The sequence below is a fragment of the Xiphias gladius genome, chromosome 8, assembly GCF_016859285.1.
Source record: "Xiphias gladius isolate SHS-SW01 ecotype Sanya breed wild chromosome 8, ASM1685928v1, whole genome shotgun sequence".
NCBI classification, from domain to species: domain Eukaryota; kingdom Metazoa; phylum Chordata; class Actinopteri; order Istiophoriformes; family Xiphiidae; genus Xiphias; species Xiphias gladius.
Window position 1 is genome coordinate 13,869,782 of NC_053407.1, and position 14,481 is coordinate 13,884,262.

A 14,481-nucleotide genomic window follows, 5' to 3' on the forward strand; every position below is an offset into this window, starting at 1 on the left:
TTCAAATAAGCTAATTCCGACCATAGATCTAGGCCTGATAAACAAGCACGCACTTCGCCTTCGAGCGCTACTCGGGCAGCCTCTGGAAAAACAAGCCAGAGGTAAATGTTCTGTTTAAACGCAAACTTGCATCTTCGCAGGAGCGACCGCAGCAGTTGTGTTCACGGTCATAAATAAGATACTAACAGTGCGGTTGCGTTCTGTGGTGTACATTTCTGTACCAGGGGCCCCTCCTCTCGGCAGCCTGGTCGCTGGAGGTTGATGTCACTGGCAGAGTCCTCAGGACAGGACACAACTAGGCAGAGCTGGTCCCAGACAAACCCCGGAGATCCGCTGAGAGGAGAAAAAGTGGGCGATGTTGCAGCTAGGATCTTGTTTATGGACATTGTGGGAAGGCTGCTGATACAGTCTCCCCAAGCTGACAGGTCGAGGTAGCCTCGTCGTCGCAGTATTTTTTTTTTTTTTTTTAGATCACTTTCTTGAAAAGGAATACAAAAATGTCGTCTCCAAGTCCGGGCAAGAGGCGAATGGATACCGACGTGGTGAAACTGTATCCTTCCCTGAACATAAACAAGCCGAAATAGCCAAATCAAATAGGCACGTCTTGTGTTGTGGCCATTGTCAGCTCTCTGATGTTGACTCAATCCATCGTTTGTTCCCGATGGCTGTTGTAACGACGTATATTATCCCGCTGCTAGCTATGTGAGATTAATATATTTTGTGAAGTGAGTAACGCTAAACAGCGAGAGGCAGCTCCGTGTCTAACGCTAGCTCAGTTAAGTTAGCAGAATAGCGAGGTAGCTAAACGTTTAATGTTATTTGTGTGGACTCACTGGACTGTTAGCCAGCGTTAGCTTACCAACAGATTTAGTGCTGTGTTTTTGTTTGTTTGTTTGTATCCATCGAGAATTAGCAGCTGAATCTGTCGCAGCATAACGCTGGCTGGTTAAACTCTGTGTTAGCTTTGAACGTTGTTAGCCGTAGCTTGGGAGCGATAAGTTAGCCCGCTAGTCAATAATATGTGGTGCCACAGGACTGACAACACAATGTGCAAGATTAGCGAGGACTTTTTTACATTTTGGAAGCACTTCTTCCGAAAGTCTCGTGTATTTTTTTCGCGATTCAATAACGTTAACGCTGGGGGGGAAAGCAAGCTGTGTAGCATGCTATCACCCAGAGAGAACAAATAGTCGATGTAGCGGAACAGAGACGATCTTTGACAAAATGACACATGGAAAGTCGACAGCTAACTACATTTAATAACATTAGACAACAGTGAAAACCAGACTTTGATCTTTTGTGCTTTTTTTTTAAATCGATGCCGTAATGCTAAAATATTGCAATTGAAGATAAACAGAACACTAATTGTGTTTATAGTGAATAAGCCACGGTTGGCGTGTTTACCACATACTATACAGTAAAGGGTATGAAGCCGAAATATAATTTTATCTGAGTTTAACGATGCTAGAAATAGGTTTGTAAAGCTAAAAAAGCGAATGGATTTGATAATTGACCTTTTAATATTTTCTTTTCAATAACATAACGCTCTTTGAGGTTGACTATCAAATTATGTTTTGTTTTAATTCGTTGACACCTGACTGGTGTAAGTCTTCTGGTGCGTATACTGTTGTGTTGTGGCTCATTGTCTGCAGTTTTCAGCTGAAGTTTGCATGAAAGGTTTTCTGACAGCGTGAGCTGCATTGTTTTGTTTTTGTCCTGCAGCCAGACTCTGCGCTCTGATTGGTCCGCCTGTTACCATCCGGAACATGGCAGGGGGCGGGGCTTCACACACAGCTGATCGAGGAACAACAAGCGCGCTGTCTGGGGCACATGCTGGGGGGGCACGCACACTGCACTAGAGCTGAGGGGGGTGAACACGTTGTTTTCACCATCGCAGAACTAGGATCACACAACTGCTGCTGAAACAATTAGACGATTATTTGATTAGTCAAACGAGTCAATGACAATTATAGTGACTCATCGTTCATTTAATTTTAAGTCATAGCAAAAATGTTTGGGTTTTTTTTTCAGTTTCTGGAATGTGAGGAGTCCCTGTTTTTCTCTCGTTTTTATGTCTCTGTGTAAACTAAATGTCTTTGGATTTTGGACTGTTGGTCGGACAAAACAAGCAATTTGAAGACATCAGCTTGGCCAGGGCTTGGGTTTTTCACAATTTTCAGACATTTTATAGATTAAACAATTAATTGATTAATCACGAAAAAAAGTTAATTGAAATTGAGAATGAAAATAATCATTAGTTGCAGCCCTACTGACAACATACATAGTGAGTAGTAAGCTTAATAGTAAGCTTTAGTCCTTTCTAATGGGATATGTTGAGGTTACATTGTTATTGTTTTCTTTGCTTGTTTGTTTGTTTGTTTTGGCTCAAATGCTATTAGTGAATGAAATTAGGCTAATAAATAAGGATTCAAATTTTTTATCACAATCGGTTTGAAAATTTGACCTAATACACAGTGTTGATTCCAGGATCCACTTGAATCAATTTGAAAATTTAACACTTCCCATTGCTCGTTAAATTTACGTATTTGATATTATCTTCATAATAATCTGTCATTAAATCTGTTATCAACCAATTAATTATAATAATGATGTTTGTCACCCCTCACCTGAGACTGTTGGTTAGAGATAGAATACACATGTGGTTCTACCTGGAAGAAACATGCTCAAGTGCAGGCAGATTTAATGATGCCCAGGTAAAATAGTATGAGTTTATTTACTACTGAGTATTTAAAGGTAGTGATGCTTGGTGATAACAGCATTTTTACCGCAGGTGTGATCATGGACGTACAGTCGTGTCTATAAAAAGATGGAGACAAAGGAGAAATTCTGAATAAGGTAACCGTTTTTGTTTTTTTTAATTGACGTTATTATGAAATATGGATGAGAAATTTAAGAACAGATAGTAGGAGTGACTAAGGAAAAACACATTTGCATCCCTCAGCTCTTGCAGTTGTGGCTCTTGTTCCAGCAGTTCCCAAACCTGAGTGTAGCACTGATGTTTAACGGAAGATGTCTTACGTAGTCTCATGTTGTGGCTTTAGGTCAGATGTGCTGGATTGGACCGCTGTGACAAAGCACAGTTGATTCTGACCTGCTGCCGCTGCTATTTTCCTGTCCTTACAAACATCGCTGTATGTCCAACGCACACATCATGCTGGACCGATCTTACTGCCACACGGTCTACTTACTGCTGGTGAGGAAGTGTGTAGTTCAATTGCACAAATGGAAATAGAGCCGATACACTTAATGACATGAGAACTAGTACTGTATAGTGCTGATAAATCATTGCACTGAGCTTTTGTCAAAATACAGGCTTTCCCTTGTGTAGTTACATTACTCTTGAGTGAGCATATGCTTTGGTTTCTATGGATAACCCTAAGGGGAAGGCAGAAGAGAGAGTTGCACATTTTTACTGCACAAGTCTGCATCTATAACAGGTTTTATTTATAGGACCCATTGCTTCAGATCACATTTAGAGCTACCCTGTCTTCTTGGTCAGTGGTTTGCAAACCTTTTACTATTGAGTGACTGAGCTTTTTAAACCTTCTTCTCTCTTAGATTATACAGGGTTATTTTACTGCCGGATAGTTATGTAATCTGGCGTTATCACGTGTGGCTAAATTGGCAGCCTGATGTTACCTTAGTTAGTTTATTGGGAACCTTGATGACAGAAAAATTTATGACAGGATGATGAAACAGGGTGTTCCTTGTGAAACAGTTCCTTGTGTAGTTTTTATGTGTTGTCTTTTTTTTCCCTCCCCATCTGTCATTGTGTCAGTGTCACAGCCGTTGACTGAACACGCTTGACCTTTCTGTGTTTCAGTCAGACAGTTGACTCAGTTTTGTGTCTCTTGCCGTCACCGCACACTGCGATTATGAAACATCCTCCCCGCCCAAGTCACCTTCCATTTTGTCCAACTGTAATTTACACTTCGAAACAGATGAAAGTTCCTATCAGTCTTCTTTACAGCTCGCATAGCCAAAGATAGAAGGGTTTACGGTCAGCACACTGATCATCTTAATATTTGGCAGTTGACAGACCATGCTCTGATGTCTGGGCCTTCAGTATTGTTTTCCCTTTTTGAACATGTGTATTGAGAATAATGATCTCTGGCCATCAAAAAATCACCCAGCAGACTTTCCTGATTTTGTCTGAGTAGAACAGTTGATGTTTGTTGCTTTCGTACATTGAGAAATGTGGATGTGTGATCATTCATATACTGTGCAGTAGAAAGGTTTTTATTCCTGTTTTAGGTAGTATTTTTTTTTTCTCTTCTGTCCCGTCTCATTGTGAAGTTGTTTTGTTGTTCAGGAGAGCTGTTGTCCGTTGGTGGAGTTTTGTCTGGCAGTGGCCACTGCATTATTGATCTGACTGCCTCATGTTATTGAGCCAATGTTTGACATCTGCCTAGACAAGTTCACAGAGAGTGAGAATCTAAGATTTAGCAAGTCAGCCCAGCCTGTTTTGGTGAAAACATCGGTTGATATTTGCAATTTCTGCCTCTTGTGTTGGTTGTGTTTTTGGGGCGCATTTTCCTTAACCAAACGCCAGCATTGAGAGCAAGCACGAGGTCACCATCCTCAGTGGACTCAACGAGTTTGTGGTCAAGTTCCATGGACCACCTGGAAGTAAGAACCTCCTGAAAATTTCTGATTTTTCACACAGATTTCTCCCCAGAGTTTACCAGCTTTTCACCAGTCTCATATAAATTTATGAGAGTGGTATCGATCCTCTAGTCTAACTCTGGGCGAAAAAGAAAAAAAGAATTAGTCCTTTAACAACCTGGAGAATTCTGTTTCATCTGACACCATTTTAGTTTAGGAGTTTGTTTGTTTTGAGAACATACTGTACTGATCGATCTTATGTTTTCCAGCGCCGTATGAAGGAGGCGTGTGGAAGGTCCGGGTGGACCTGCCAGATAAATACCCCTTCAAATCACCATCAATAGGTATGAAATAGTCATGCAGGTGTCGTGTTGAATCTATGTGAACAATATATACGGAAGCCTTGAAAATCTCTTTGCCTATCACTATTATTATCAAGTAGTACTGTTAAACAGTGGACACTAGCATGATTAAAACCTTCCTTTTTTTTTTTTTTTTTTACAGGATTCATGAATAAAATCTTTCATCCCAACATTGATGAAGCGTAAGTAGGACAGTTTTAGATATCATAAACAACCTGACACCTACATACTTTTGATGAAATGCTGTGTATTGTCTCGTCTTGTTCACGTCACCCAGAACTCACTCTGCACCCTCCTTTGCTTTGACAGCCTCTGCTAGGCTTTTATTTTGTATCAGTCACAGTGTTGTTGTTTTTTTCAGGTCAGGCACGGTGTGTTTAGATGTCATCAACCAGACATGGACGGCTCTCTACGGTAGGTCGCAGCCGCAGCTCTCATTGTGACAGCCATACACACCCTCACCAGTCACTCGGTCGAACTGACAGCAATAGCCCATAAAATAACACAAAGCGAGCGGCTTACACCTCGACAGTGCACCTCCCAGGCAGGGCATCTCGGTTTAATCGGCTTACACTTAAGTGACAACCGCTTGTATTGAGGTCATGCATTGAGCACTGATTGATAAGAAGGCCCTGAGAGGACTCCTAACAGGATGTAGTGAACACACTCGCTTCGAGGGGATTCTTGTCACTTTGTTTCTTTCTGATTATTCAAGTGAGTGTTACACTGAATGTAAAACTCTTCGAAACTTCGGTCAGTAGCGACCAGATTTGAATTAACACTTGAGTCTTTGTGCCTTTATGAGCAAAGGATGCGTTGACACACAGTTCATTTGATCAAGGTGTGAGTAATATTGATAGCTGTCTCAGCAGTACATGACTGTTTCAGAAAGATGTTTCTGTTGTTCACCTGGATTTGAAGCAGTTTTTTTAATGATCCCTAGCGGATGATGAAGTAGCTGCACACATGCTGGAATGACTCAGTGCTGGAGGGATGAGAGCAAGTCCAGCTTGTTGACATTACATATGACCCGTGTAGGTCTGTAGTTCTGTGTACTGACTAATCTCTCTCTCCCCACATCCACCAGACCTCACCAACATCTTTGAGTCGTTCCTCCCTCAGCTGCTCGCCTACCCAAACCCAATCGATCCTCTGAACGGGGACGCAGCCGCCATGTACCTGCACCGACCAGAGGATTATAAACACAAGATCAAAGGTAACGCACCGGTGTCTTACGCTGAATATTTGAAATAGTGGATAAGCTTTTGAGATTTAAAAAAACATGTACATAGTGCAGGGTATCACTGTTCTGAGTAGTTCTGCACTGGGGGGATATAAATTTTAGATTTTGTGCAGTCCCAGAATGCAGCAGGGATTTTGCACGGAGCTACTGTGGCTGTTCAAGCCTAAAGGAAGACACATGGTTGAAGTCCAGATATCATCAAAAGCCACGTCAGACATGTTTGGAACTTGCAGTCAAAATACAGTCTGTATTTCCAGTTGTTTAGATCAATGTTTTTTTTTGTCAGGAGTTGACAGGACGAGTCAAACATAGAACAGACAACATTATTATGAATAATGTAGAAGGTGCATGTGAATATTAATGGAAACAAGCTATATTTTAAGAAAACTTGAAGTTTCACTTCTTTTTCAATCAGTAGATCTCAGAACATCCGGAGCAATCTCAACATTCTCAACAACCGGAGCCCCAAAAACCGTCCAAATGTAGCTCAAATTTAAACCGAATTTCCTGAAAATCAGAAGAAAGGGTGAATTCATGCCTGTTTGCATCTGCTACTGTCATAGGACTAGTAGGAATCTTTTCGCCGAGATAAACAGCTGGTAGCGCTAATTCTCCAGTTGAGTACCATTTAACCATGAAAAAGAAGAGGATGCAATAACATGGAGTCGTTAAAAGAGCGCCATTCAAAGCTCAAACCGTGGAAAACAATATGGATTTGTGTTTGTGTCGTGCATTAACTCGAGGAACATTAAAGTCTCCTCACTGTTCCACGCAGGTGAGATGTCTTCATCCGCTGCCAATATCTAGTCATCTGGATTTATTCGCTAAGTGTCTTTCAACTGAACTTTGTCACATTTTTTTAATTTTTTTAATTTTTTTAATCGATGCACCAAATTTTCCATCTCAGTCAAGCGTAAAACGTATTTGTGATATTTTGACTTTTTTGAATTTCTCACATTTCCACTTAGGTCTTTTTAAGCACAAATTTGTATCACATGCAAGCTCGGCCTACTAATGAAAGCCAATTTAATGCACTTGAAAGCTCCTAAACAAGCGAGTAAGTGGGCCTTGAGTTGAGATCGTTTTGGCAAGTGGGAAAAACATTTTTATCAGACGCTCTAAACCGTGCGTGTTTTGCACAGTTACAGAGGAGTTCCTCACCCCCGACTGACGTGTTGCTGCTGTGTTGTTGCTAAGTTGCCGTGAACGTCACATGGACTCATTCATCCACCTTTCTCCCTCCTCGTGTTTCTCTTTCAGAGTACATCCAGAAGTACGCCACAGAGGAGGCTCTAAAGGAGCAGGAGGAAGGAGGGGGCGACTCTTCTTCCGAGAGCTCCATGTCAGACTTTTCGGAGGACGAGGCTCAGGACATGGAGTTGTAGTGAAGGGGGGGGTCCTGTCCACTTCACCTCACAACAGACTGTCATTTCCTAAAGAGCAGAAACTCAGTACTATATTCATATTTAAACAAGACAATTTTTTTACAGCAACACAAGAATTTTTATTGCTACACAAGAATTTGCAGTGTGATATTGGAGAATATTAACCTTTATTTAGGAATTCATGACCACCTGCCCCTTCCCCTTCCTCTTCACCCCGACAGAGCCTGTTTAGATCAGAAAGGAGCGCACCATTCAATTCCATGATCTTTGGTGGCTTCAGTCAAGGCTGCCACACTGCTTGACTGAGGCTAAGCCGAGCAGTGAGACCAGCGCAGGAGGCAGGAGGACTGTCATTAAAACAAAATGAGACTGTTTACACTCTGTTTCCTATTTGGATCCACAAGCCACATCACACCAGCTTTTCTTTTGTATCATGCTCAAGTTTTTCTTTTTTTCTTTTTTTCTTTTCTTTTCTTTTGTCTTTATTCAACATTTTACTGCATCATCGGGCATCTGTTCCTCACTGACAGCGGTCTGCAGGATGACAATCCACTATTTCTTAGCAGTCTCGACTTCAGAAGAGTGTGGATTCCCCTTTTTGTTTTTGTTTTTTTAACATCACCTTTCACTTTTTTGAGACTGCCACCCTGAGGAGCTGCCATTACAATCACCACTTCTGAGGAGCACAGAAGACCAGAAGGCCACGGTGCTGTCGAGTGTTTATCCTGTACAGACTGGCGTGGCTGCAGACGGCCTCTCTGACAGGACTGCCCTCTGTGCAGACCTGCACACACCTTGTGCACACTATCAAACAACCATTGCATCAACCATGACAACGCCAAAGCGCGTGTGTGTGTGTGTCTGTGTGTGTCTGTGTGTGCGTGTGCGTGTGTGTGCGTGCCTGTGTGCATGCATGAAGGTATTCCAGGGAGAATCATGCCGCATTGATAACCCGTGTTGTACTGATGCTCAGCAGAAGTGGAGGAGAAGGTTCACCAACCCGATCGTTCTCGTCTTCAACACCCATCTCCTCCTCCTCCTCCTCTTATTTGTCCTCCTCTCCGTTTTAGGAAAGTGTTTGTCATTCTCTCAGTATCTCTGTATATTGTGGCATGACACAGAAGTAAAGTTTTTGTAGGACAACTGTGTGCAGGGCCTCTGTGAGCCGGGTGGGGTTGGGTGGGGATTATCCAGGTCCTTATTGAATTGTTGAACTTCTTAACTTTGCCTATTGCTTGTGTTGAACTATACTAGGTGTTTGACTTGCGTAGGGATAGTTTGTTTTTTTGCAGGTGGTGAATTCTATCCTAATGTATTGTTTAATACTTATATAACACACACTAGTTTAAAAGCTAATTGTCCTTTAAAGATGAGGAGAATTAATACATCTTTGTCTGTGGGATGACTCCTTGTTGAATCAAATCCTCCAAAGACATGTTGCACCCCTGCTCCCCTGCACCCCTTTCTTATGCAAATGTCTCCATCAAAGATAATTTACATTGTCAAACAAAAGTGCTCTTTGTTTCAGCCATTCAACACTGTCGCATTTTACTTTTATGTCAAGCTGTTGATGGCCTGTTGTTTTCCAAAATGGCGGGACCAAAATGTAATGCATCTGCAAACTTAGTTCCATATGTACCCCATAAAAACAAACACACAGGAAATCTTCCTTAGACTGGATTTGGGGATAAAGACTCTGAGGTTAAATGACAAGATAAATGTATAATGTTCCTCTAAGTGTCAAACTCTTGAGTGGCCATCTCAGATTCGTTAAAACATAAATACAGGCACAGTTTTCTTCTACTTGAGGGGACAGATTAACAGCTTTTGTCCTGAATTAGTCCCGAAAAGTTTCATGTGCCTGTTAGCGATTTTCAGAAGAGGCGTTACCAGAGAAATGCAGGCTTGAAGCCTGACACAGGTTTGTAACGTGCACTCAACGTGCTGCAGATCAGTTTGTATTTTGTGTTCTTTCTGTAAGGAAACAAAAAACTGCAATGTGTTGCAAGAAGGTTTACCTTCGTTTGAGAATAGCATAGGTTTATAAAACTAGCATGTCATAGTTTTTGACATGGCATTAAAAATATATTTGTTAAACAGCCCAGTTAAGACGGCTCTAATTAGCTTTGGCAACCAAATATATGTTGGTTTAGATGTTAGGACAACATGATACACAGTCAGTTGCCATATGCAACTAAACAAACCACCTTCCAGCCTTGTTGTTTTTCATCATCTGGGTTCTTCAGTGTATTATGTATTTTTTTATTAATGAGACATATATTTGATTCCTATAATTTGTTTGAATGTTTTTATTTTTGTCTTTTAAGCCCGATGTCCAAGACACAAGTCAAGATGTCCCTGTTTTGTTTTTGTTTTTTTAAAAGGCAAAAAATGAATAAATGTGCTTCCCTTGTAACTTGAAGAAAGAAATAAACAACAAAAACTAAATATGAACTATGACAGTAATATGCTTCTGTGTATGACACGATGTCAGATGACCTCAGGTGCTGAGGTAAAAAAAAAAAAAGTCAGCTTTTGAAAAGAAAGATTTGTTCAACCTTATTTTCTTAGGACTTAGGACTAGTCACATACATAAGGAATTTAAAGTCATGTGATGGGGATAAATGGTGTTTATTCTGGGGAAATTCACACTGACCAAATGATTGTATCGCCTGTGTCCCCTCTGTCCACTAGATGGCAGTCCTGTCTGTCAGTCTTTGAGACTGCATAAGTCTTGGTGCTTTGTAAGGAGCAGGCCCACCAACAAAGTTAGACCATTTTTAAATACACCCTCTATCTTTGTTTTCCCCTTTTTTTTTTTTCTGTAACACCCCCAGCTTTATTCTTTAAACGTATAAACAGAATAAAGTCCCTAACCTGTGAAATCGCACAGGACCCATATCTATAGGGAGTTATTGTTTTATGTGGAGACCTTTCAACGTATCACAGTAGGAAAAGCAATGGTGTAAACATTAAAAGCAGTGATCGATGAATGCCATTTAACTTCCTCAGTTTCTGGGTGATGGTATTTGTTCAGCTGCCTCACTGTCACACACTGTCCCGGCTCACTGGGGCACACTGAGAGGAACGGAGCCATTGCTGATGTTGTTAGTGACACCTGTGATTAATGACAAGTCCGCATGTCTGGTGTGGAAAAAGACCCGCTGGTGAGAGTTGATTAGGTGTGGAAGCTGATGCCTGCCAAGAAAAGAATAAAAATAGATGAAAGGTTAGTCAGAAAAAAAAATTAAAATGCTCAGGGCATGTCTTTTGAAACTATGATGTTCTATTTCATAATTTCGATTTAGTAAGTCAAAGTCAAAGTGAGTCGAAGTTTCCACTGGCTTCCATACAAAGTATTTTTCTTCACACAGAAAAACTTTGAAAAGTGTCTTAACAAGGCCTAAAATTACCCTTTAATCCAAACTGGGAGTTCGTTGGAAATCCCTAAGCTATTTTTTCATTTTATTGAGGAGACTATTGACTCTCAGTTGCAGATATGGACCAGATACAGTAAAAAAAAAATTAAATATGAATAAATAAGATGCATCCAAAGCCCTGCACGTTGAGATGCAGGAGTATCACGCCGATTAACAGACACAGGCAGGAAATAATGATCTTATGAAATATTCATAGTTGTGTGGCCATGGAGCCTCTTTCTGGGCATGTTCAGGTTTCCTGTTTCAACATCAGTTTCATTTGTCTGGAGGTTTGGAGGGTAAGGCCACACGCAGTAATGCAGATGAAGCTTTTGGCCATTGTAGTTATTTTCTCCAGAAACTCATTCTGATAGCCTATATGTCTAAAAAGAGTTTTAAATGCAATAGCTGTAATATGCCAATCAATCAGCCCCTGTATGAGAATGATGTTAAATTATCTACCTCAAACTAGTTTCTTGGTTTTTAAGATCCGATTAAAAGGGGGGAAAAAATTAGAAAATCCACAGGAAATTCATTTCAAGAAAGACCTCAAATGACCAAAAAACAACACACACACACACACACACACACACACACACACACACACACACAAACTAGAACAACTGCAGAGGTGAGAACTGACTAGAGACACAAAATAACTACAAAGAGAAGCCAATGCTAAATGTGTAGTTCATGTCTATCTCAACCTGGGAGTCTTGCTCTTATGGAGGACAGGTGGGGGCCTACGGTAATGTACCACGGGGACTCTACTGTGGTATGAAATACAGCCACTTGCCCATCGACTCGTACCAGAGTGTGGAGGAACTTTTTAAGAAGCCCAACGCCCTCCACCCGCTAATGATCGAGAGAAACGAGTACTGACGAGCTTCGTGGGTGATGAAGCATCGATCAGTCGTGTGTTTCTCTTAATACTCTCCCGTCTGCGGTGGGTGAAGTTGTTTCTGGGTACGGCGAGCAGCAGGAGAAGCGGCGGAGGGCAGAGGGCGCCGGGACGCGGCTGCGCCTCCTTCATAATGTATGGAGAGGACAAAGGGCGAGCGGGTGGATTTCAGCGTCACCTTTGAAAGAGCCGTAACCCAAACCTGCCCTGTCCCGCTCCGACGGGGCTCACATCAGCTGAGAGGATGATGCCTCTTTTTCCACCTGCAATCTGTCTAATAATCACCGACAGCAGGTATATGAGCCCTGGGGGGGGGGGCTCTGGGTGCCCGCATATATAACGAGGGGGCAGAGGAGGCCTGGGCTCGCAGAAACTTTCAGTCCCGGGCAGGGATGAGAGAGAGAGAGAGAGAGAGAGAGAGAGAGAGAGAAGGAGAGAGAGAGAGGGAGAGAGAGAGAGCGGAACTTGAAGCCTGGCTGCAGCTGGATGCCACACCCGGGGGATGCTGGTAGGTCGGCTGTCTGTTAACAGGAATCAGGGTTTTATTATGTAGCATGTAAAGAGTTTAGTCAGGGTGACGGATTAGAAATGGAGCAGGGGGAATGAAAGCTGAAAGGAGTTTACCGTTATTTTCAGTCTGACTTTATTCTGCTTTATTTCAGGCTGATGTGGCTGTTGTAGTATAACGTTAACTATAATGAATTGTTTTGCATGATCACAATCCTGATTTCTTTTGAAGTCTACCAAACTAATACGGGCAGCATTAAGTTACCCATCAAGCGGTTTTCCAGTGTCTCTGCTCATCGCCACTGCAGTGAGCGTCCTGTGCGTAAAAGGCGCAGAGGAAGTGCGCTGTAGGCCCTGCGTATAGAGGCGGCAGAAGGAGAGGGAGGAGGGCGGCGTGGATTACTATACTGCCAGTGGGTTAAGATGCTTACCAGCTAATTACCTGTCCACTAGAAAATCCCCTGCCATACAGTCAAAAACAAGCAGGGAGCCGGGCGGGACGGATAGATGGAGACACGGAGCGTAAATTGACACTGTGTGGACCAGCGGGATGGAGAAGAAGTACCTCAGAGTAATTTAGATTTTTTTTTTTTTTTTAAAGTCAGCTTTCCTCCAGCATGCGGCCCAATTCATCCAGCTGAGTGACACATCACTGGGCAACTCTCTCATCTTTGATACGATTAAAAGACTGTCTGGGTGTGAAGCTGTTCTACTGCTGGACGCTGTTGAAGGCTCGGCTCAATGAAGAAGTTTCTTCTTGTCTTTTTCTAACTAAAGTGTTGTTGTGTGCAGTGCGGATGTAGGACCTACTTTTTAAGGTAAGAAGCCCAATACTGTATCTGAAAAAACAAACAAACAAACACAGGCCTCCGCGATATGCGTGGTGAAATCCTGCGTAGCGTTTGGATAAATGCATGCAGTCCCTACTCAAAGGGAGTGTAACCAGGCTGCCATTCATACCTTATTATAATCAGTATGTGTAAATGTGTAAATAAAGAAGTGGGCATTTATGACCTGTAGTTGAGCTGATCATCATCACAAGGTAAACACACACACACAAAAAATTTAATTGGAAATGCTGAGTTAGTGTTTTTGTTTTCCGCAAAGACACCAAATTACATAATGTAACGATCTGGGGACTTTCTTCCAGAAGTGCAGTTGGTTTATCCTTGAACCTTGATTATTACTGGGACTGATCTTGGTGAAGGACCTGAAAATATTTAATTTTATTCTGTTCTTGTATTTCTCTTGATGGAGATATCCTCTGACAGACGTGAGGACTAATCAATAACTAATCATAACAGTGAACAAGATATGAGGGGGAAACTAAAAACATGCAACTCAGGTCAGCAACTTCTGATTTCTTCTCATTTCTGTTTATGCTCTCTCTCTCTCTCTCTCTCTCTCTGTCTCTCTCTCAAGCTTTTTACTCTATTGATCTCTCCCGGAAACAGGAAGATGAGCCCTGCTTTGGGACCCATTTGGAGCATCTCAAAAATCACTTAGCGCATCATTCCCTACAGCCAGAATCAATCTGAGCAGCAGACCAGCTCCTTCACCAGGATCAGGATGGCTCTCATGGAGGCTAGAAATGTCCCAAAACACTTGACAATGATCTAACAGCAACTTTTAGGAGGGTACAACTGCAGCCCTAAGACTGTGTATTATTTCTTAAAGAATCTGCGTAAATTGGGAAAGAAGCACCGCAGGCCGGTCTGACCCAGCAGCAGATGGCAAGGCTGGAATTAGTCCCCATCCTGTGAGGTATAGACAAGACAGGGAAGGACACCATTGATTTTGATACTGTCTACTCATTTCCATCTTACACTGCACTGTTAGGACAAGACTCCTCAAGCTTGAAACAGGTCAGCAGACATTAAAGTAGCACCTGAGCATGAAGCAACGCACAGGATGGGGGCGGAGGTGTTCAGGTTTGGATCAACTCAAAATGTGGCTGTTAAAGCTCTGTCGGCATTAACGTGGGCCTGCACTTACATCTCCTCCTGTTCTGTGTATGGCACTGGTAGAATTCACTGTC

General features: G+C 42.1%; 1 protein-coding gene across 5 annotated transcripts; it reads left to right on the top strand.

Annotated features, from left to right (window-relative positions):
• Window positions 1-295: 295 nt before the first annotated feature.
• On the top strand, window positions 296-8,754 carry LOC120793741 (ubiquitin-conjugating enzyme E2 H-like). 5 transcript variants are annotated; one of them, XM_040134063.1, is made up of 9 exons: window positions 567-725; window positions 2,633-2,856; window positions 3,063-3,214; window positions 4,574-4,650; window positions 4,896-4,970; window positions 5,131-5,170; window positions 5,350-5,402; window positions 6,076-6,204; window positions 7,492-8,754. In XM_040134063.1, exons 6-9 carry the CDS (start codon window positions 5,136-5,138, stop codon window positions 7,614-7,616), a joined length of 342 nt encoding a protein of 113 aa, XP_039989997.1. In that variant the 5' UTR covers window positions 567-725; window positions 2,633-2,856; window positions 3,063-3,214; window positions 4,574-4,650; window positions 4,896-4,970; window positions 5,131-5,135; the 3' UTR covers window positions 7,617-8,754. The 5 variants fall into 5 exon arrangements, with proteins under 5 accessions (XP_039989996.1, XP_039989997.1, XP_039990000.1 ...); XM_040134064.1 differs by lacking the exon at window positions 567-725 and having other exon boundaries at window positions 2,221-2,714; window positions 2,792-2,856; XM_040134062.1 differs by lacking the exons at window positions 567-725; window positions 2,633-2,856; window positions 3,063-3,214 and adding an exon at window positions 296-550.
• Window positions 8,755-14,481: the final 5,727 nt, after the last annotated feature.

Coding starts and splice junctions, on each gene's coding strand:
- LOC120793741 (XM_040134062.1), top strand. CDS start 498: ATGTCGTCTCCAAGTCCGGGCAAGAGGCGAATGGATACCGACGTGGTG. Junction 5,171..5,349: donor CATCCCAACATTGATGAAGC/GTAAGTAGGACA, acceptor TGTTTTTTTCAG/GTCAGGCACGGTGTGTTTAG. Junction 6,205..7,491: donor TTATAAACACAAGATCAAAG/GTAACGCACCGG, acceptor TTTCTCTTTCAG/AGTACATCCAGAAGTACGCC.